General features: G+C 39.2%; 1 protein-coding gene across 1 annotated transcript; it reads left to right on the top strand.

Annotated features, from left to right (window-relative positions):
• The first annotated feature begins 524 nt into the window (after window positions 1–524).
• On the top strand, window positions 525–3,665 carry LOC111567625 (protein c-ets-1-B-like). Its single transcript, XM_055007429.1, has 5 exons — window positions 525–595; window positions 709–906; window positions 2,197–2,418; window positions 2,526–2,644; window positions 3,294–3,665. The coding sequence occupies exons 1-5, from the start codon at window positions 562–564 to the stop codon at window positions 3,504–3,506; spliced, it is 786 nt and encodes a 261-aa protein (XP_054863404.1). The 5' UTR covers window positions 525–561; the 3' UTR covers window positions 3,507–3,665.
• Window positions 3,666–21,599: the final 17,934 nt, after the last annotated feature.

Raw genomic sequence — 21,599 nt, 5'->3', positions numbered from 1 at the left:
GAGTGTTTGGGGCTAAATACAATGACTTCAGTCTTGCTTGAATTTATTAGTAGGAAATTACGGGTCATCCAGGTCTTTATGTCCTGAAAACAATCTTGCAGTCTGGCAAGCTGATCAATTTCATCTGGCTTCATAGATAAATACAACTGAGTGTCATCAGCATAACAATGGCAATTAATACAGTGCTTCCTTATAATATTGCTTCAGGGAAGCATGTATAATGTGAACAGTATCGGTCCTAACACAGAACCCTGAGGAACACCATGATTAACTTTTCTATGCTTAGAAGAGTCATTGTTGACATGTACAAACTAGAACCTGTCTTGTAAGCTAGATTCAAACCAGTCCAGTGCTGTCCCTTTCATGCCAATACAATGTGCTAGTCGCTGTAAAAAAAAGTTTGTGGTCGATGGCCCCACAAGCTTCTCAGACCCAATTTTTTATTTCACTTATCATAGAATGAGATCGCAATGTGGCCTCTGACAAAAACAGTCCTTGTCATTTGAATGTGATTCTCCAGAGAATGAATACGACTGCAGTTCTTCATTACACTCCTGCGCAATGCCATCCTACTGCCAGCTTCAAATCAGCAAAGGTAATAAAAATTATGTTGTCTCCAATCTTTGACTATTGCAGTTCACATCATAACTGCTATTGCATGTAGCTGTAGGAGGATTACATTGTCATTTGTTGTCTGTATTCCCTTAGAAAACTACTCAGACTACATTCAAGAACATTCAGACAAACTTAGTTACCAAGTTCAGTATCATCCCACTGAGAGCACAGACCTCCACACTCTGGAACCTGTGACTGTGCAGCATCAAAGCTACTATCTGGTCAAAACTGAAGATCACAGCAGGAACAGCAGCTCTGCTGCCCAGCTGCAGGAAACAGGAGGGAATGGAGGTGAGAGATAATATCAAGACAGATTAAATGTAAGTGAATGATTCCTTTGAAGCTGGACCTGTTACTGTTTGGACTGAGGCATGTTCCAGAATCCGACCGAAATTTCAGAAAGTTTGCCAGTGACTAAAATACACTTATTTGACAAAGGAAATATAATGTTACACCATGATTGTTGAAAATTCTGGATCTTGATTGGTTTAAGTGTGTGGATTAACATTTACTCACTGGACAGTGTAACTGGACCTAAAATTAATGCATTGATATGAAACTGTTAAAATAAGGAAGGAGTCTCCAGTCCACAAAAAATGTAATCAAGTTATGGCTAGACAACAGATTATTGGGTGGCATCCAGTGCAGGGCCTTGGGGCAGGTGTGAGGTGGTGTGAATGCTCATAGCAGCAGCCCCGTGATTCAGTCATTTCAGTTTACCCCGGTTCATGTCCCTGGGCCTGGGATCTTTCTGCATGGAGTTTGCATGTTCTCCCTGTGCATGCACGGGTTTTCTCCAGGTACTCCGGCTTCCTCCCACATTCCAAAAACATGCTCAGGTTAACTGTTGACTCTGAATTGTGTAAATGTGAGAGTGCTTGTCTCTCTGTGTAGCCCTGTGACAGACTGGTGACTATTCCAGGGTCTCCCATGCCTTCACCTAAGTCAGCTAGGATAGACTCTTGCCCCTGTAGTTACTCTGAATCCCCCAAAAATAACTCTGGACATGCGGTTCTTGCTGTTTTCAGAGGATATAAAAGTACCTGCTGTGGGGTCAGTACTTCTGCGCACCCCTTACAAACTGCTGCTGAATCTCGATTAGTTAAACTTGAGGAAGACAAAAGCTGATTGATTAAACTTGGAACGGACAACAAGTACCTCTGTACCTATCTGTCCTCTCAGCGTCATCATCTAATAGTAGCTTACTCGTCTCAAACATTGCTTCCAACAACATAAAATTCACCATAAAGGCTGACGTAACAAACTTCCATTGTTCGATTAGCTCCATGCTAATCGAGCAGGATTTATGTCCAGTAACTATTTTATGGCATCCAATTACAAGTCTGTTCCTGTAAACATTCCAGCCACCCGCAGTTCCTGTACTGGAAAGCAGCCTAATGTTAGCAACAATGTTATAACAAGAAAAACCATTTAAATTCGAAACGCCAAGCCTTTCCCTAGAATTTGCGGAAAAGAGAGAAAACAGATTTTAGACTTATGTAAACCAGGGTATTAATACATACTAAGGAACTCTGTTTTTAACCTGCCTTATTCCTGTGCTTCCACTCTGTGTACTCCCAGAGACAGACTCAGAAGTAGAGATTGGTCACAGCGACGATTCCAACATTGTCTCGCTATCATGGACTGCTCCGTTCCATGATTTAGAGCCAGTAATGGAGGACAGCAGGTCAGAAGACGTTTTCACTTTATCACAGCAAAACAGAAGCTTCAAAGAATATGTCAGCAACAAAACGGATCTGGGCAGAGCTGTGATACCAGCTGCCATCCTGGCTGGTTACACTGGTAAGTGTAACAGCTGTGAAAGGCAGTATAACATTTTAATATCTCATAGGGACAGATGTCAGCTGTAGATCTATCCAGAGGTTGTTCATTCCAATTCTTTCCCATAGGTAGTGGTCCCATTCAGCTATGGCAGTTTCTTCTGGAGCTTCTAATTGACCGCAGCTGTCAGTCATGTATAAGCTGGACAGGAGATGGATGGGAGTTTAAGTTAACGGACCCTGATGAGGTAAATAATGCCCTGTTCATGTCATATCATATTAACTGTAATTACAGTTGTGCCAAAAAGTAAACATCTACCAAAAACTGATCTGTAGGCCATCTGCAGGAGTGTGCAGTTTTTATTATCCAGTTTCTATATGTCTACAACTGCTTTTATCTGGGTCAAATATCTTTAAGTCTGCTAATATTCTGAAGTCTACTCAACAGCAACTCACAGTTCACAGAAACAAATGCCCAGAACTGAATAGCACATACGGGGGTACCAAGGATAAACTCCCTGTAATTTTCCAAAATAATATGAATTTTACATGAATAACTTTGCTTTTGAGTCCGACTACAAGCAAATATGGAAATTAGTCAGCTGGAATGGCCATTTTGCAAACTCCTGATTTGTCTGAATGTCTAATGTGGAGGTGGAGAGCCTGTCATAACACTTAAGCAACATTAATGCAACATTAATGGGAAATACAATTTAGCCAGAATTACTCTTTAAATCAGCATTCTTATTCTCAAATGTTACAGTTTTTTATGTCGGTGTGGAAAATCGCTTTAAAAAATCTCTTTGTGTATCCAGGCTACTACAAGTCAACATTGTTTATTGGCCAACTTTTACTGCTGTGTAAATTTCTGTTGATCGGATATAGATTTGTCTCCAGGTAGCTCTGTTGTGGGGTCGGAGGAAGAACAAACCTAAGATGAACTATGAAAAGCTGAGCCGTGGCCTACGTTACTACTATGACAAGAATATCATCCGCAAAACAGCAGGAAAACGCTATGTCTACCGCTTTGTCTGCAATCTGCAAGGCCTGCTGGGATATGAGCCTGGGGAGCTACACACCATGTTGGACATCAACAACAAGAATCACTAATGAGGCTACAAACACTGGCAAAGGGACAAATACCTCCCAATTTGTGATTCTTAATATTACAACTTGTATTCTTTTATAACTGAGGCCCATGGGTGGTGTTGGTGTGTGTACATATGCGAGAGGTCAGCAGGTGAGATGTAGCACTTAAACTTGTGACTATCAAACAATAAAACTCACAGCAAGTATCAAGTTGTTTGTGTCCCTTATTCCTTTGTGAATAACTAAGACAGGTGGATTGTTTTATCGAAATATTTTTTCATATATGCAGTCATTATATCTCCAATTTTACAGTGAATTTCATGGATATGAGGGCAGCATACAGCAACTAATGGTAATTAAGGACAACATTAAGATTTCAAGCTCTGTCTTGTATTCTTCGCATCTAAAAAGGCTAATAATACTATGTGTAGTTAACATAAGAATCTGTTTTTGTTAAGAAATGGCTGAATGGTGATGTGATTTCATCCATCAGAGAACAGGGGACAGAATCAGAGCAAGAGCATTCAGTGTGTGAGGATTACTTCCACCACTTATCCACCCGAGGCCCGCTAATGGAAGAGCTGGCATGGGGGAGAGTCTGTGTCTTTGTCTGAGTCTAAGAGTGTGTTCGAAGCCAATGAGGACAGAGATCAGATATTTTCAGGGCTGAAGAACATCACATTAGCCTTGTAATTTATACTAGAGCAGGGTCCCCATGAGAACCGAGTGTCAGATGTGACAAAACTGGTTAATTATATCAAAGAGACCTTTTTATGTTTGGCTTTAGTTTCAAGATCAATCTGTGCTCTCGCCACGTGGCCATTAACAGAGCTGATCTGGGAGAGTTTGAAGACCCACACTGACACCGCATTATGAGTGGAGTGTTGCAATTTTAAGCTACATTTTAGACTGCATGTTAAGGTGCATAACTATCCACCAGAGATTATGTTACTGCACACCCTGTTCTCGTATGTTTAAAGTGATCAAACTTGCAGAATCTTAGAGTAGGCCCACATCAACAAATACATTTGCAAATGCATCCTTTATGGTTATTCCAATATTCCAGGTTACCCCCCATCGGCCTCATCTCACCAGTCCGTTATGACACACATTTCCCCTGCAGCCTCACATCAGGGGATGTATTCGGAGAGAAAATTCTGTTTGTAAAGTGTTTCTGCATTTAGCCCTCAGTGCTTCCACTGCTACTGAACAATGTGGTTTCAATTTAGTTACATTCCTGTTAAACTGGTGTAGACAGGATAGAACAGACTCCATTGCCCTCTTATGGAAGCTTAACTCCAATGTTTCCATCCATCCATCCATCCATTATCTATACACCGCTTAATCCTCACTAGGGTCACGGGGGGTGCTGGAGCCTATCCCAGCTGACTCGGGCGAAGGCAGGGGACACCCTAGACAGGTCGCCAGTCTGTCGCAGGGCTACATATATAGACAAACAAGCACTCTCACATTCACACCTACGGGCAATTTAGAATGATCAATTAACCTCAGCATATTTTTGGACTGTGGGAGGAAGCCGGAGTACCCGGAGAAAACCCACGCATGCACAGGGAGAACATGCAAACTCCATGCAGGAAGATTCCGGGAAAGCCGGGACGCGAACCAGGGATCTTCTCGTTGCAAGGCGAAAGTGCTAACCACTACGCCACTGTGCAGCCCCCAATGTTTCCAATATGCCCTCTTTGTGGAGTGTGAGACACTCATACACACCTCCATGTTAACTAAACTGCGATAGTCTATTGTCGGTTCACTCAAGAACACTTGCATTGTCTGCGCCAAAAGGAGTTACCTCATCATTCCCCATCCTACATCACTGTGCTGCCTAACCAAGACAAAAAAACTACACCAGACAATTTAAAATAAAACTAACAATTTTATAAAATTGCACTTACTTATTAACACAAGCAATCTTTCTACCTTAGTGGTACTCAAAACGCTTTACAACGTGTATCTCATCCACTCATCCACACACATACTCATACACCAATGGCGACAGAGCTGCCATACATGGCTCTGGCCTGTTCCTTTCAGTTTGCTTTTTCTTGTGAGCCAGATGCTCATCTTGGCTTGACCAGTCAATCAAAATCCAAACAGCAAAGTTCAGCAGTGACATTGGAGCTCTTCTAATGATAAATCATAAAATGCAATTGAAGCACTATTTCTTTTATTGGCACATGTGCAGTTGGTGCGCTTGCATTGTGGATAGTCCATGTGGTCACAGACTTTTTGAACTGTCTGCAGAAATCCACAGAGAGGTCAGCGCGGTCTCTCCTGGACTTGAGTGAATGATGAAAGGATGAAGTGATACACCACTGAATTGCTTCAAACACAATGCAACTCCTAGATATGAATCTATATTTTATTAATATATTGTTTGTCAGGTTTTCTAGAAATATTTAAAGGTGGATGTTATCAGGGCTTAAAAACAAACAAACAAATAGCAGAGCCAATAAATTTAGTTTTGGCAAAACCTATAAATAATGTTTTTTGTCAGCACTTGTGTGGACTATTTACATAAACCAAAACTGGTTAGAGTGAAAGGAGCAATTCTTAAATCCACAGGCGCAGAAATGAATCCCCTGCTGGATCAGGAATTAGAATGCAATAAATCCATAGAGCCTTGTGCCTTTTAAATTAGACTGCTTGATTTCTCTGCAGGAGCTGACTATCCCAGTAGCTCCCACACAGCCTACTTCACATATGCACTGAAGTGAAAAGCAAAGTGTTGACTGAGCAAGAGTGAATACATCAATTAGGTTCCATTAGTCCAACCACCACCAACTGCTGTCTGTAAAAACACCTCCTGAGAGGGATTCTGTCCCATGTATGATCCTTCAGTACCTCAGTGCACCAGATGATTCATCTTATGTTGTTAGTTTCACACTGGGATGAATTATTCGGACTTCGTCACTCCACAACAGTGTGTTCACAGTGGGAGCTGTGTTATTAAAGGAGGATCGAGTATTACTCCCCAAAACAAATTGTCCTTTTAGTTCAGTTTTGAAACCAGCAATGTTTTAGTCATATGTGAAAGGTCAGCTATCCTTTTAGCTACACTTTTACAGTGTGCAACAAAAATGAGTAATGAGCAACGTGCAATATCTCTAACATGTCAGATTGTTGAAAATGTTATCACCTCTAAATAACTGGATTATTTTGAAGGTTAACAAAAGTATTCTCTCTTATGAACATATAAAACCCATACTTTGTAAATACTATAGTGAAAACATAGTTGAAATGCAACCAAAGTTAATAGACGTGCTCTTTGACACACAAATTGAAAAACTTATGATGACTGAAACCAAATTGAGTTGACCTGTGATTTTGATTAAGCCTATCTGCATGTACCTGTGAACAGCAGAACTGTATCTATCTGCACATCTGTATCATGGCTCCACATGGAAATGAAATGCCAGAAAAATCTAGAACTTTGATTGTGAGACTTTATAAAGATTGAAAAAATATGGCAAGATCAGTGACCTACTAAAAATCTGTCGAAATACAGTTGCAGCAGTAATTACGAGGTACAAAATGAGCCATAGTATCACTATTTAGAGCTGCAGTGGTTGTCATCCTAAAATTGCACCAAGGACAGTGCACTATATGTATAATTTAGCTCTTAAAAATAGATGGGGAAATGCTGCAAAAAGACAGTGTGAAGGACTTTACATAATGTCAACCTCTATGGACAGCATCCAACAGAAATTTGCTTGCTGTTCAGCCCAAAACTGAAAGGTTAAACTTTGCTGACGGACATGAAACCAAACCTGATCAATTGAGACCAGGGAAAATTTGTTTGGCTCAGATGGTGTACACCTTGTTTGACATAAACCTTGCTAGGACTTCTACTGAGTGGCTGGACCTGATCATTGAAGCACAGAGGTGGGAGTGTGAAGATATAGGTCTGTATGAGGTACAAAACATATTGGGGTTTAGGGGTTATGACATTTTCAAATGACAAGATGGCTGACAAGGTGAATTCCAGTGTGCAGAGGCTTGGAAAAGCAGAAATAATTCAGCAAGATAATAATCCAGAACACACTGCCAAAATCACACAATAAATCCAGGTCTGGGGTATTTTAAAGAAACGGGTTTCTCTTCATATCAAACACAGAAAAACCCACGTGAAAACAGCAGTTTCAACATCCTAGAAAGGCTGGTTATTTTTTAACAGTGACTTTCATTAGTTGACTGTAGTATATGTCGTGCCACTGGTATAATCCTACTCTCTAGAAAAGAATACAGAGACAAACACCTAGAGTGGAGGAATGGTTATTATGTAATATACAGTTGTGAGTATATTGCTGTTCAGTACAATTCGGGAACAAAATGTTCGGCATTATGTCACAGAAAAACAAATCTGAAAATAAATTGGAAAACCTCAAAGACCGCACAACAAACTCAAGGACATGTGACAGTTTCTGATCAAATATAAATTCAATATAAACGAGTGAATCATTCCAATGAGATCCTAACACCCAGAGGAGAAAACTGTACTGAAAAGTATATGGTTTTATTCACTACTTGGTTTTGAAAGTGCATGATTTTTAATGGTTTAGTCACAAATACAAGTCAAAGGGATTCCAGCTGGTGAACAAGCTCAAAACACTGCAAACACTGTCATGCTCAGCTGAATACCTAATGCTCTGTGAAATGTAGCTACCATGGAAACATAAGGAATTATTGACTCTCTCTCTCTCTCGCTCTCTCTCTCTCTCTCTCTCACACACACACACACACGTATATATATGTGTGTGTGTGTGTGTGTGTGTGTGTGTATATATATATATATATACACATATGTGTGTATATATGTACACACACACACACACATATATATATAAAAAAAAAATTTCCTAAACAGCATGCCGTGTGTGTGTGTGTGTGTGTGTGTGTGTGTGTGTGTGTGTGTGTGTGTGTGTGTGTGTGTATATATATATATATATACACATATGTGTGTATATATATGTACACACACACACACATATATATATAATTTCCTAAACAGCATGCCGTGTGTGTGTGTGTGTGTGTGTGTGTGTGTGTGTGTGTGTGTGTGTGTGTGTGTGTGTGTGTGTGTGTGTGTGTGTCTGTGTGTGTGTGTGTCTGTGTGTGTGTGTGTGTGTGTGTGTGTGTGTGTGTGTGTGTGTGTGTATGTGCTTGACCCGTTTGATCTGTCTGCTGTGTGTTACCACTCCTCTCTGGATGTGTCTCCTCTAGTCACTGGCTCCCAGCACGACAGAGGAACTGTGTGTGCCTGTGTTCATGTGCTTTTGCCACCTGTGCGTGAACACACTCTGAGATACCTCCAGTTCTTTTCTCATTTCAAACAGGCTTTTAATAGGGTTGTCGCTTTCACCTTCACCCTTTTCTCCCTGTCTGTCCTCTTACTATAGTCATTATTATTCAAAGGGAGTAGGTAGTCATCACTTTTATCAGTTTTGTGTCTCTTCATGTTCTCTTGTAGTGTCATTAGAAGCTTGAACAATATAACTTCAGTCAAAGGTCATTCAGTCATCTGTTTATTGATGGAGGTTCTATGTTGATTACAGCAGCTCAGAGTGACTGTCTTCATTCGTTTTTCATCACAGGAGTTTGATTCATTAAGTTCCCCTCTGGTGTGGGAACTTCTCAAACCCCGACCTTCATAGGCATCATGTTAAAGCGTTGTTGAAACCAGCCTCGCACTGCCTTAAGGACCTGTTAATTATATACATATTTACAAATATATAAGCTGGACATTTTAAAAGTAGCCTTCTGGTACTAGGTTTTCTCATCTTACTTTTGCAGTTGGTTGTATAGTCAGGTATTGTACTGTATATTTTGTTTTTCGGAAACACTGAAATATTTTTCAATATTTTTCAATATCTCAAAGCTCAAAGTCCTACATCAGGTAAAGCTTCACTATCTAATAGTTTAACAATAATCAGACACAACATTTAACTTGCCTGCCTAGTATTGTGTAGGTTCTCCATGTGCTGCCAAAACAGCTTTGACCTGCTGGTGCATGGACACAGGACACAGGTGTCTGGCATTGGGTGTTGGCAGCAGAACCTTTGGGTCCTGTGGGTTCGAGGTTGGGGTCTCCATGGTTCAAAATAATTATTCTTGGTGACACAACCTCACTGATTTCATTCCCATTTCTACACTTCACTTCAGCCCTATGGAGTGTTCAAGTGTCTTTTAACTTGATTCGCAAGTTTTACTGTTTTGGTTCAGTTCACTTGTCAACCCCGTTTCCACCGACTCCAGCAAGTTAGTAACTAGCTGGTAATCATACTGAAGCATGTTGCTGCCAAAAAGCAACAAGTTTCCCCCACAAATTGTGCTCTGACCTCATCAAGTGTGCCCAATCCTGACTCGAAATGAATGCTAATGGCTAATGTGTCTTTGAATGTGTAAATAAGCGCCTAACACATTAGCAATATTAACAAAAAACTTAAGGTGTAAGTCTTATTCTCCTGTGTAATATTCTTTTCCCATTCTAATATATTTGAAGGTTACACAATAGCTTCAAATGGTCTTTGTCCAGAGATAAATACTGTGGCTAGCTTTTATCAGCTAACCTGTCATCAACATGACATTGTAGAGTCTCAATAGAAAGGCTGTCTGCCAGTGCTAGAGGTTGTGAGCTTGTCATTCATCTCAACCGGTACACTCTGCTGTGTTCAAATCAGTAAAGATCTGCTGGGAGAATGTACAGTGATGTATTAATAATGCAGTTTTTGCTAAGTATGTAAACATTGTGGAACTGATACAAAGCATTTATCAAATACAGCTAATTTCATAGTTTGATTGACTTTATTTGTCCACATGATTAGTGGAAATACTATTCCTTATACTTTATCCTCTACTATTATTCTCTCACTACCTCCTTCTTCTCTTGTCTTTCTCAGCTGCTTTCATCCCAGGACTCCCAGTGCAGCCAGTGATACTGTGCTACCCAAACTGGTAAATACCCTGCATTCTGCCCTTCCCTTCCAGTTCTACTTTCTTGTTATCCTTTTTGATGCCTGCTCCCTACCTGTAAACTTCTACATAGCTCAAATTCAGCTGGACTCCACCTCTGCAATGCTGATGGATTTCCTCAACTCTGTCAGAACAGCAGTCCCTTTACTTGAATTTCTTTATTGCGAAAAAGTCACAGGGAGCTGAGTCTGGTAAGAAGACCAGGTTGGGAGTAACACTTGTGTTGTTGTTTCCAAAATACATATGTGTTTTAAACATGATGTGAGCAGGCACATTGTCATTTTGGAGCACCCAGTTGCCATTGCATCACAGCTAAGGCCACTTGTGTCAAATTTTTGCCTTTAGACACATAAACTTTGTGTTGACAGTCTAACAATGAGAGATGAAATAACTGCACAACTCAATGAATGTCAAAGAAAACAATGACAGTGCCATTGGTGCTCCTGTGATGATGCGTCATCTTTGGTCTGGGAAACTCTTCCATTGTTAAATCTGCTGTTTAGTCTCTGCTTCGTGGCCATAGACCCCCTTCTCATCAGCAATTATCCTTGACATGAAGGTTGAATCAGTCTTTGTCCTCTTGACGGAGATCTTTGCAGATTTCCACAAACTGCATTTTCTGCAGATTCATAGTGAAATCGTAAATGCACCCCTACAAGTTTTGTTTTCCATTTTCCAAATTATCATCTTTGACCTGACATTGACCCAGATGACATGATTTGAGGACACTTAATAGACTCCACACAGCTCCTTCCGAAGGAACAAAAGGCGTTTTATAAATTCCTTACAAATGCAGTGGTAGCCTTTCTACAAGTTTTTCTTTAAACATGCTGAATGTTTCATTACCTTGGGACAATGACACAGTTCTAAGTGCAAATTGATGTGAAAACATATCATTAACCTTTATTATATATCTTCTATTGTACAGATATTACAGTACATTACATTGCATATTAGACTTTGATTGGATTGGTTCAGAAGTCACCAAATCCTGGTCAAACAAATATGCATTAAACTTAGATGTATGGTGTTCACAGAGAAACTTCTTTTAGCAGATGAAATGAAATGAACATTTTACTGCATGGAAAAGATCAAACATTCAAGCGAAGTAACTGTAAGTAAAAGAAAATACAATGCCATTCACAGTGATATAAAATTATAACTGTGGAAATGTTGCCTGGAATGCTGGTTTATGTATTTCAGCATAATCAGTACACATCTCAGCATTCAAGCATTAATCAGCAGTAATGATTAATATATTAAAGTGATTTATTCTTTAGAAACACACAACTGAGAAAAATAAACAGTAGTTTCAGGGAGTTAGTAGAGTTTTGTATAATTGGATGGTGTTTCTTTGCTTGTTCAGAGTGATTTCTCTCACACACACCTACACTCTTCCATACACAATACACACACACACACACACACACACACACACACCTTCCTCGGCCCTCTGCTAAGTATGTGGTTTAAACACCAGTGGTCTGTTTTCCATTAGAAAGGAACGTAGTAAAGTGCTGTAGGGGAACCTACATTATCTCCAGGACCATCTGTTCAGTCTTGTTTGAATTCATCATACTATTTTTCTCTTTCTGTTCCCGTTTTGTCATTTTCACACTAAGCAAACTCTGTTGTTTTCCAGCTTTAAGATCTTATGGTTGACTTTGTGCCAACCTCATAATTCTATGGAGATAGAGGTGAGTCATTTAGGAATCTGTAAGTTTGTAAATTATATATTTAGTGTTATCTTCAATCTTTTTTCTAAGTTGTGAAAAACAAAACAACAAAAATGGGGCAGTTATCTAGTGTAATGAATATGATGTGTAATTCTGTATTTATTATGCTGTGGATCAGACCCAGTTTCATGGCAGGACAACAGCAATGCTTTGACATTCTCTCTTTCTGTCACTCCTTAGTACTTACCTGTTTACACTCCATCAGAGGAGGAGAAGAAGAACCCTGCCCTGTTTGCCAATAATGTCAGGAAACTCATGGCCAAGTAAATGTGTATGTGTTTGCATATTTGCACAAGTGGCTCAAATCGGATCATGCTAGCTTTGGGTGCCTTTAACTCACAGATATAAATTTAGGTCCTCATAAATTGTTGCCTCTGTCCCCATAGAGCGTTGGAGCTGCCACTCACAGACCTGTCCTTTGATGACCGTGAGATCAGCCTGTCACAGGGCCCACTGCGTATTTATGACTACAGCTGCTTGCTGGAGTTCAACCAGCTGATGTGCAGCTTAGGGTGAGTGGAGTGAGACTGGACCGACTGGTTGAACAGGGTGGTGAGTGAGTGTGATTTAAGCTCAAGGGGCAGTGGAGGTGTATAAACACTGACACCTATTGGCAGCAGAGCAGAAACACACACAGGCAGGTCTGTTCCCCTCAAAGCTGAAAGTTTTTTTTTTTTAAATTACACAGATTTTCGTCTTCTGGTTAGATACCAGTTGATACGCTAACACATTAAGACGTGTTTGCATTTTATTGCATTTGTAAGCATATCACACAACCTTTCAGTTAACTGGAAAAAATGTAAGTGTTAAAAAGGAGTAGTTTGTTTTTTAGAGTTTTTATAAAGTCAGCTGTCTGCATGTTTTCTTTTCTCATGAGCACTAACAGGAATGATAAATTGCCTTCTTTTTAAAGTAGATACATGGTGGGAGCATGTATCTCAATAAAATGTTTTGTGTTAGTCCTAAATGTATAGTGGACACTATCATAGTGTAATAGAAATGATCATATACTGAGCACAAGCCCAACAGGCCAGTCTCACCACTAAAGACCAGGTTCCTTTTGAAATGAATGAGTGGAGAGCCAAAACTGCAGTACCATTGGTCATCAGGACATCAGCGCTGCATGTACAGAGTTACTCCTCAAATCTGCTAAAATCAGCTTATAATGTTTGGTGACTTTGTCCCAAAACAAGCTTTAACAAACATTTTTTTTTTAATAGGTTGTAATTCTAGAATACATGTGCATGAATGCACAACACCGTGCTTGTATCAGTGACAAATCCCTCCCTTACAACATCTCTGATGTGACGTATTCTTTAGTCATATTGAATTGGGGTTCTGTATCCCTTCATCATCTGTATGAATACACTGAAAAACTGCATTACAAGCTATCACTGTTCAATACTTATTTTATTTTTTAATTTGAACATTTTATGCAGAACATTTTTTATTTCACCATCCGCCTAAAAATAACTCCCTATGTTGATTATTTTATTCATATTTTGTGGTTTATTGTAGTGACTAAAAAAGTTTGAATTGTAGAAAAAAAAATTTCTACACATAAATTTCATTCTACTTATTTTAATGAAGTGCTCAGCTTCGTTTCCCACAACTATTAGATCACAGAGTATTTGAAAGTTGAGAAGGAGACTTATACATGTATGTGAACAGCACATTCAAACCAAACAAGTTCACACACAATGCTGGTTAAGCCCATCAGTGCCAGGGAAATCTTTCTGTATTTCACAATATAATGGAATTTTAGAAGCGGTATCTGTGGCTTGATTCTCAGACTGGTGCAGCAGTAGCGACGTGTTTTACAGAAGTCAGAAAGGATTGGTTTGCCAGAGCTGAAGAGGGGAGTAAGTGCAGCGAAGAGTGTGGTGGAAAAAAAATGGAAGCATCCACAACAAGCTTCTACTGCTCCAGATGTAAAAGAAACTCAGCACTCAGAGGAAGGACCACAGTCTAGAAAACAATCACCAGCAAGGACAAACATCATGAGCACTTAATGGCAGTGTTTGTCTGATTACTTTGACTGCTGGAGGAAGAAGACAAATGTTCTGCACTGTTGATTTAAGTAAAAGACCAACGTGAATAAGCCACATCTAACATTAAACCATCTAGTAGATTTCATTTCCAAGCTACACAAAATGCTAATTGTACTTTATAGATAAATGGAGGCTTTCAGTTTTATCGGTAATGAGAATTATCATAATTATACTAATGCCTCTAAACAAAACAAGTAATTATCTTTTAATGCCACACACTGCACCCTAACTTTGGACTAAAAGTTTTGTTGTATTGCCTTCTAAACCAAAAAAAAAACTTCCATGTATCATTCGTCTTAATCTCTTGCCTCTTTTCCCAGATGAACTTCATAATTTTATACAGAAGTTTCAAAACTTTGCCCTGGAATGCCTTGATTTTAAAGACCATCCACGAAAATTCTGCGTCACCCATCGCACAAGCTGCAACGGCAATAACTAGGACAAAGACAAAGACAGCTAAACAACAGACTTAACCCCTCTATTTACATTCTCTGTCCTGCCTGACAGCATCATCTACAGATGCTGCAGTTTAGCTGCCGCCACGGTGCCTTTAAGTGCAGGTAGAGAAAGAACAAAATTGTTAGGAAAGGTAAGAATCTGAACTCCATCTGTTATCTCAGTTCTCTTTAGAGTTTTTTCATTTAGTTTTCTTTATGATATAAAAAAAACCCTGTTTTTTAATGCTCTACAAATATTTATTTAAAATTAATTTTCTCATGTATCTAATGCAGATATTTGAAAGAAGGTATATTTTGTCCTTATGGAGGAATTTGTGTCGAAGGTTAGCGCTGTCGTTATCTCAGGCAAATGGACAATATCGCATTGCCCTTTTCTGCTGCTCTTCAGTTTCATACAGAAAGACAAAGAACTCTCTTTTCAGGTAGAAACTACAGAATCTGACAGATATACAACATTCTGCCATTACGTGACAAGTCTGGAATGCTATCCTACCAATTTTCTTTACTTTAGCTGCCATAGGCCAAAGTAAAACAGCTTTAACATTCTGATCCTCAAGCACTTTGTAGGTGTTTTTTGCTCCTGTCAAATTCTGACTCACCAAAAAATGGCAATCTGTAAAGTCCTGCACCTCTATGGGAACAGCACAACCATGCCAGGAAGTAGAACTTAGAAATGTCTTCTAAGTCGTATAACAAAGGTATAATGACATGTGTTATAAAAAAAAAAACAATAGTTACATTTTGTTGATAATTTATTTAACAAAAATGGAAAGAAACTTGGAAATAACGTGGACAGAATTTTTTGTGGCCACAGGTGTTAGCAACACTGGAAAGAGCTGCTTCCTCTACATACTAAATACTGACATTTGTAATACTTCTCTCCTCTCTGCTTTGTGTAAACACAACCTGTAGTTCAGCCCAGTTCAGCTGAAAAGTCTAAAAAAAAACTGTCACACGACTGTTGCAGTTGAGTCAATAAGGACTTCTGTGCAGAATTTTTATTGATGTTTTTTTTTGTTGTTGTTTTTGCAGAATTTGATTGCTGCAAACAATTTATTTTTGGCATTTAGAAAATTGCTGTTTCTCTCCATGATAATTGGTGTAATTTTGGCATTTTTAAAAATGACAACATGCCCTTCAAACCTGCTGGTGGGTTTTGTGCTTCACAGGGCAAAAAAGTGACAACTGGGCCTGCATTTATCAAAATGTCTTAGAATCCTAGAAACGGTGCTGAGTTAGCACATTTAACAGGAAGGAAAACCACACTTACCTCAGAATGGAAGTTAATTGTTACTTTCAACAAAGAAACACTGAAAGTGCAATGAGGGATTTTTTTTCCTGACATTCACAGTCACAAATTATGACATGCTGTAATTTTTCAGACAGTTGCTGTTCAGAGTTGTAGTTAAATGTGAAATCTACATGCAGAAAATAGTAAATGCTTCATGTACATGGGTTAGTAAAAGGTTATTAAGGTATCCAAGTGATGTAAAATGCAATGCTTACATCTCTATAATTTACCAATAATCTATTTGCATTAGCAGGCAGATTTTTTTAATTGTGAGAGTTTTTGTGGAGAGAACATTCTGCATCCCACGGAAGGTCAGGTTACCATCACCTGGAATCCTTGGACAGGTTCAGACATTTCTTGAGCTCTTCTCGATGTCCACCAAGATAGGAGACATCTTAAATAAAGACAGTTGAGTGCTTTCAGTTCTAATCTGAAAAGCTGGACCAAAGATGTGTCAGACTGACTCTTGCCTTCCTATAGCTAAAACTACATCTACCTACAACCTTTCCTGAGGGGATTATAAAATACTGACTCCAGACTGACTCTTCTGCCTTCTGGTGACTTTATATTTTCATCAGTGTCAGAATACATACATTTTTTTCCATGTAGTTTGATGAATAATGTAAGTAATTTGATGTTTTTAATGTCAGTACTGTTTGTCCAGAATAGTTTCTACACCTGCAAGTTAAGAAATTTAGAAGTGGTCTACTTTTCCTAAAAAAAAAAACAAAAACAAACAAAACAAACCAAAAAAAAAAAAAAAAAAAACATGGACTGCTTAGCCATTGTAGAAACGCAAAGTTCAATTTTGAAATGAATAAATAGAAAACATGTCTTCAATTTCTTAAGCTTATTTCTCCTTCTCTACTGGTTTAAATGTTTACCTCTGATAGTTTATGTTGGACACATTTTGTACCTTATGACTGAAAAGTTCTGTTACATTTCATAAGGGCAGAAATCAAATCTTTTTGATTTACGAATAAAATGCATTCAATTTTCTTCTTGGCACTTACTTTGTTCATCCACTAGGTGGAGCCTTGCTCTCACACATTCACCTCAACGTTGCTTGCCTTCTCTGAAACTGCTCTACAGGGTTTAAAAGTCTAACCAGTGGTTCACAGCTGTCATAAAGCTCATATTAACTGAATTTTGTCTATTGCTGCATTTCCTCTCCCTCTCTGTAATCTGCTCAAATGATCTTGTCTCAGGCACTTTGTTTTTTCCTTTGATCAATTTTGGCGACACCACAGTAAATGAGATGAGTGTACTTACTAATCGTGTTGCTTTCCTAATGAATCTTCTCCTCTCAGTCCACATGGGGGTGCTACCTCCCTATGCCATGCACAGCAGAGAGCCCATGCACCTGCCCACCTGATGGACAGGAAAAGCATTACCTCATCCCTTCCTTTCATTCTTTCAGGTAAAAATAGACAGATTAAGCCTGGGCTTTGATGAGAGAAGCCTACAGAGGAGGTGTGGAAGCAGGGAGAGAGGGATAGAGATGGAGGGGAGAGACTAAATGGATCGTTCTGCTCCAAATCCAATTCCTAATAGCTGGAGGGAGGGTGGGTGGGAGGAGGGAGAAGAAAACAGTCAAAGAAAGAGGAGAGGGAGAGTGGAGATATCACGTCTAACAATTAAGACCTGCCTTCGGGGTCTAAAGAAGAAGCTTTGTTGAGAACATATAAATTGCTCAGTGAGCAGTGCCTCTCGGCAGTCTCCCTCAGATACTCCTGCCTCAAAGGAATCTGCCATAAAAGACAGCAGCAGCAGCCCACAGCAGCATAGGAGGGCTGGAATCTGTTCACAGTATTCGGGGATCCATCTCCAGCCGTCATCCTGGCCAAGCAAAATCCCCTGTACAGTAAACACAAACCTGGATCTAATCCCACTCACTGTAGTGTGGGAAACATCACAGTACATTTGGTGGAGATCCCTTGTGGTAATTGTACTTTGCAGGGTCAAAGATCCACCTCAGATAACAATTATCTTCTTTAATTTTGTTGTATATGCCAAGTGGATGAACCTCTTGAGGCCTAGAAATTAGCACACTTTCTTCTGAGCCAGGTAGGATGTCTGCACTGCAGCTATAGCATTTTATATCAAATTTCTTTTTATGTTTAATGCATTATATTATATGACTAAAGGTTTTATCAACTGGGACTTGTGGTCAGAATTATCTACTGTAGTTATTCCCAACCAAGAACAGAAGTACTCCAGGGTGGCTTCTGCAGTTACCAAGAGGTACATAGACAGGCTGTGAAGTTGCTCAGTTACAATCAAAAGATACAAATTATGATTTTATTTTGTCTCCACAGAGAGAACATGCAAGTGTCCAGATGGAACAATTTATCCACTGCTACAGAAATTTAGATGTGCTATTTTTTTATCCATAAAAAGTTACAGATTGCGTATTGTGTATTTATGTGTCACATGTAGCCTCTCAATAGCATCTCAATAGCTTGCGTAGTAAAATTTGTATTTATTGCTTTAGTATTTTTGTGTTGTCTTGACAGTGAATGTTGTTGTGTATCGAGTAGTTTCCTTTAGGGATAAATAAAATCTCAGTCTTTCAGCTTTACTGAATAATTAGTTAAATAGTGGAAAATAATATGAACTGTTGAAATAAAATATAACATTGATAAATAATTAAAATGTCAAAAGTGACAACGTCTTCCAAATAAAAGCTGGATTAATATAGAGGATAAATGGTTGAAACAGTTTAATGACATTAATAAACAGATAGTTCAATAGTTAAGTAAAGAAGGTTAAAGTTGGCCACTTCAAAGTTACACACAGATGATTCAAAATAGTTAATGACACCCTATGAAAAAATATCAATTTTTTTCTTTTTTTTTAACCTTGTTGGCATGTTCATTTGGTGGTTTTTTTATATGCTATAAGACACATATTGAGTCAACACCATTACTTAGCATTTTCACCTTGAAGACGTTTCTTAAAAACACTGATTCAAACTTCCTGTCAGCTTGCAAAGTGGGCCTTTCTGTATCATTATTCTTCTTGGGAATCAGTTTCTGGTTTGAATACGTGAGGCTGGATTTATCCAATATTTAACTTGCCATTGTCTGGAGTAGTTTTACAGTGTTTGAGCAGAGTTGTGGTGAGCCGTTGTGCTCAAGATGCAGCAAGTGGAGAGGTATGGGTGCATCAAGAGGCCCAGACTTCACAGATGTGCATATTCTATTCTAGAGGACAGCACGGAGCAACTCTTTCGAATCCCATCTAAGCCATATTAAAGCATGGAGAGATTATTTTCATTGAACATTCTTCTAAATAACACTGATACACAGAGATGAGTTTACAGGGATTTAATCAATGGCCAAAGTGGAACTTTAACTAAAACTGGAGGATGAATAATTCTAAATAGTGACAGCAATGGATTCACAAAGTTACAAAAACTAATTGACAGATGGTCCAAAAAATAGCTACAAGGATGAATGGGTCAAAGAATTAGTTACAATTACTGGATTGTTTTGATAGTTAGCTAGAAGTAGTAGATAGCCACAACAATAAAACCACCTTCTGAATATTAAGTAGGTCCCAAGTGTGCCACCAAACAGCTCAGACCCAGTGGGCCGTGGACCTCTTGTGGAAACCTTTTAGTGTCCAGCACCAAAAAGTTTGCAGCAAATCCTTTGGTTCCAATGAGTTGCAGCATCCAAAGATTAGACACGTTTTGGCACATTCTGCTGTTGCTTGATTGATTGAGATTTGGGTTGTTTGGAGACTAGGTCAATGCCTTGGGCTCTTTGTAATGTTCCTTGAGCCATTCCTAAGCAGCTTCTGAAGTGTGGTTGGCTGTTTTGGGGTCGAGGCAGGTGAGATTAGTCTGGAACAATGTTACGGTGAATGATATGTGTCAAACTAAGATCCTCATGAATGCCAGGACTCAAGGTTTACCACTGGAGCATCACAGTCTAATATGTTAAATGGTTGAAATAGGCAGTTGAAAGTAGTTCATAAAAGGTTCAAATAGTAAGCTAAATGTTCTGATAAATGGGTGCTGGAGTTGATGTGACAGTGCTATAAGGGCATGTCAAACAAAAATGGTTGTGAACCACTGATCTACAACATCTGAGGGTCTTTGAAAAAAGATCTTTGTCTAGCGTCCAACTATAAGTAGGATCGTCTCTCCCTTTGCTGTCAAATTCAGTCTCTTCCACTCTCCTAATTGAACTGATAATTGTTGCTACATTTTGACTTTGATTTCACTCACTCATCACTCCACTACATCCTCCCTGACGTTGTAGTGTTTTTAGAACCATCTGGAACTCTATCCATCTGAATCATCCAATGCAGCGCAGTATTTTTGAGCCCAGTGCAAAGATCTTTCTTTGAGAGCTTTGGTTACGATTGCTGAAATGTATCTCGTACATAACAGGCAGGCCTGAGACGATCCTGTATCGAGAGCTTCTTGGGACTCCAGAGATGCCAGCATTGGCTGAAATATCTGTTTGCTGCTAAACGGTGGCTTCTTTACAGCTGTCTTTCTAATCTTAAACCAAAAAAACTGTCATTCAATTGAAAATTCAGTGCACACCGAGAATATCTAGATGATTTTCATTCATTAATAGTCACGCATTGCTACAAATCTGGGAGCAGGCTCTCATTATGGCATTTGTGTAATGAGTGAACCTGAGGAAGCTGTGTTATTCCAGCTTAGTGCCCAGGCAGATGAATGAGCTCACAGCTGTGCACAGGACTATCATCTGTTGATTTTCCCTAATTAGCCTTTACCTCACTGAATTTGTCTTTGTGCTCAATTACTTACAAATGGTTTCACAGTTCAGTGATCTCCCTTTAGTTTTCATTCCTCTTGCGAGTCATTGCACTATTTCAAAATTTTCATCCAAAGAAAGATGTTTCTTCCCCCTAATACTGTATGAGAATTAATGATGATAACTAATAATGAGAAACAACTTCTTTAAGTTTCGCTTAAATTAATATCACCTGTGTAACTGTTTAACAAACCTGTCTGAGACAGAAAATAGTTATTTCAAAAGACAGGAGAAATTAATAATACTTGCAAAATGATTTGGAACACAGTGTATAGGGAAATCACTGGAGTCACTATAGGCCTTCTCTATTGGCGCTTTTCCATTAGCACCTGCTCGGCTCGGCTCGGCTCTACTGGGGCTCGGCTTTACTCGACTTGACTTGGTTTAGGTCATTTTCCATTACAATTGAGTACCACTTCATTGTGGGTGGAGTCGTCATAGCACGGCGGCCCAGCCACAGAGTTAGCGTTGATGGCTAACTAGCTAGCTTATTGTCTGCATACAGGAGACAACGATGTTACTTTCAAAATACACTTGTTTGTTTAAAGTGAGCTTGCCACCAATGGGATAAGTAATGTAAAAGTTTCTTGAAGTCACAAAACACTCACTGGTTTTCATGAAGGAGTCGCTCTCGTGTGTCGTCTCTCCCTGTCCAGTCAGTGGCCTGCACTCTAGATGTCACATTATCGGCTCAACTCAGCACGCTTGGAACCCCGGCCAAGTAGGTACTAAAAAAGTACCTGGTACCAAGTACTATGTCCTAATGGAAAACCTCACAGACTGAGCAGA

Source organism: Amphiprion ocellaris, chromosome 23 (assembly GCF_022539595.1).
Source record: "Amphiprion ocellaris isolate individual 3 ecotype Okinawa chromosome 23, ASM2253959v1, whole genome shotgun sequence".
Classification (NCBI taxonomy): domain Eukaryota; kingdom Metazoa; phylum Chordata; class Actinopteri; family Pomacentridae; genus Amphiprion; species Amphiprion ocellaris.
The sequence above is the reverse complement of the archived record's forward strand: the minus strand, read 5'-3'. Positions and strand labels throughout refer to the sequence as shown.

What these genes read in the sequence shown, in the direction of transcription:
- LOC111567625 (XM_055007429.1), top strand. Translation starts at nt 562, where the DNA reads ATGCCATCCTACTGCCAGCTTCAAATCAGCAAAG. An exon ending in GGAAACAGGAGGGAATGGAG is followed by an intron (nt 907 to 2,196) that starts GTGAGAGATAAT and finishes GTGTACTCCCAG; the next exon opens with AGACAGACTCAGAAGTAGAG. An exon ending in AGTTAACGGACCCTGATGAG is followed by an intron (nt 2,645 to 3,293) that starts GTAAATAATGCC and finishes ATTTGTCTCCAG; the next exon opens with GTAGCTCTGTTGTGGGGTCG.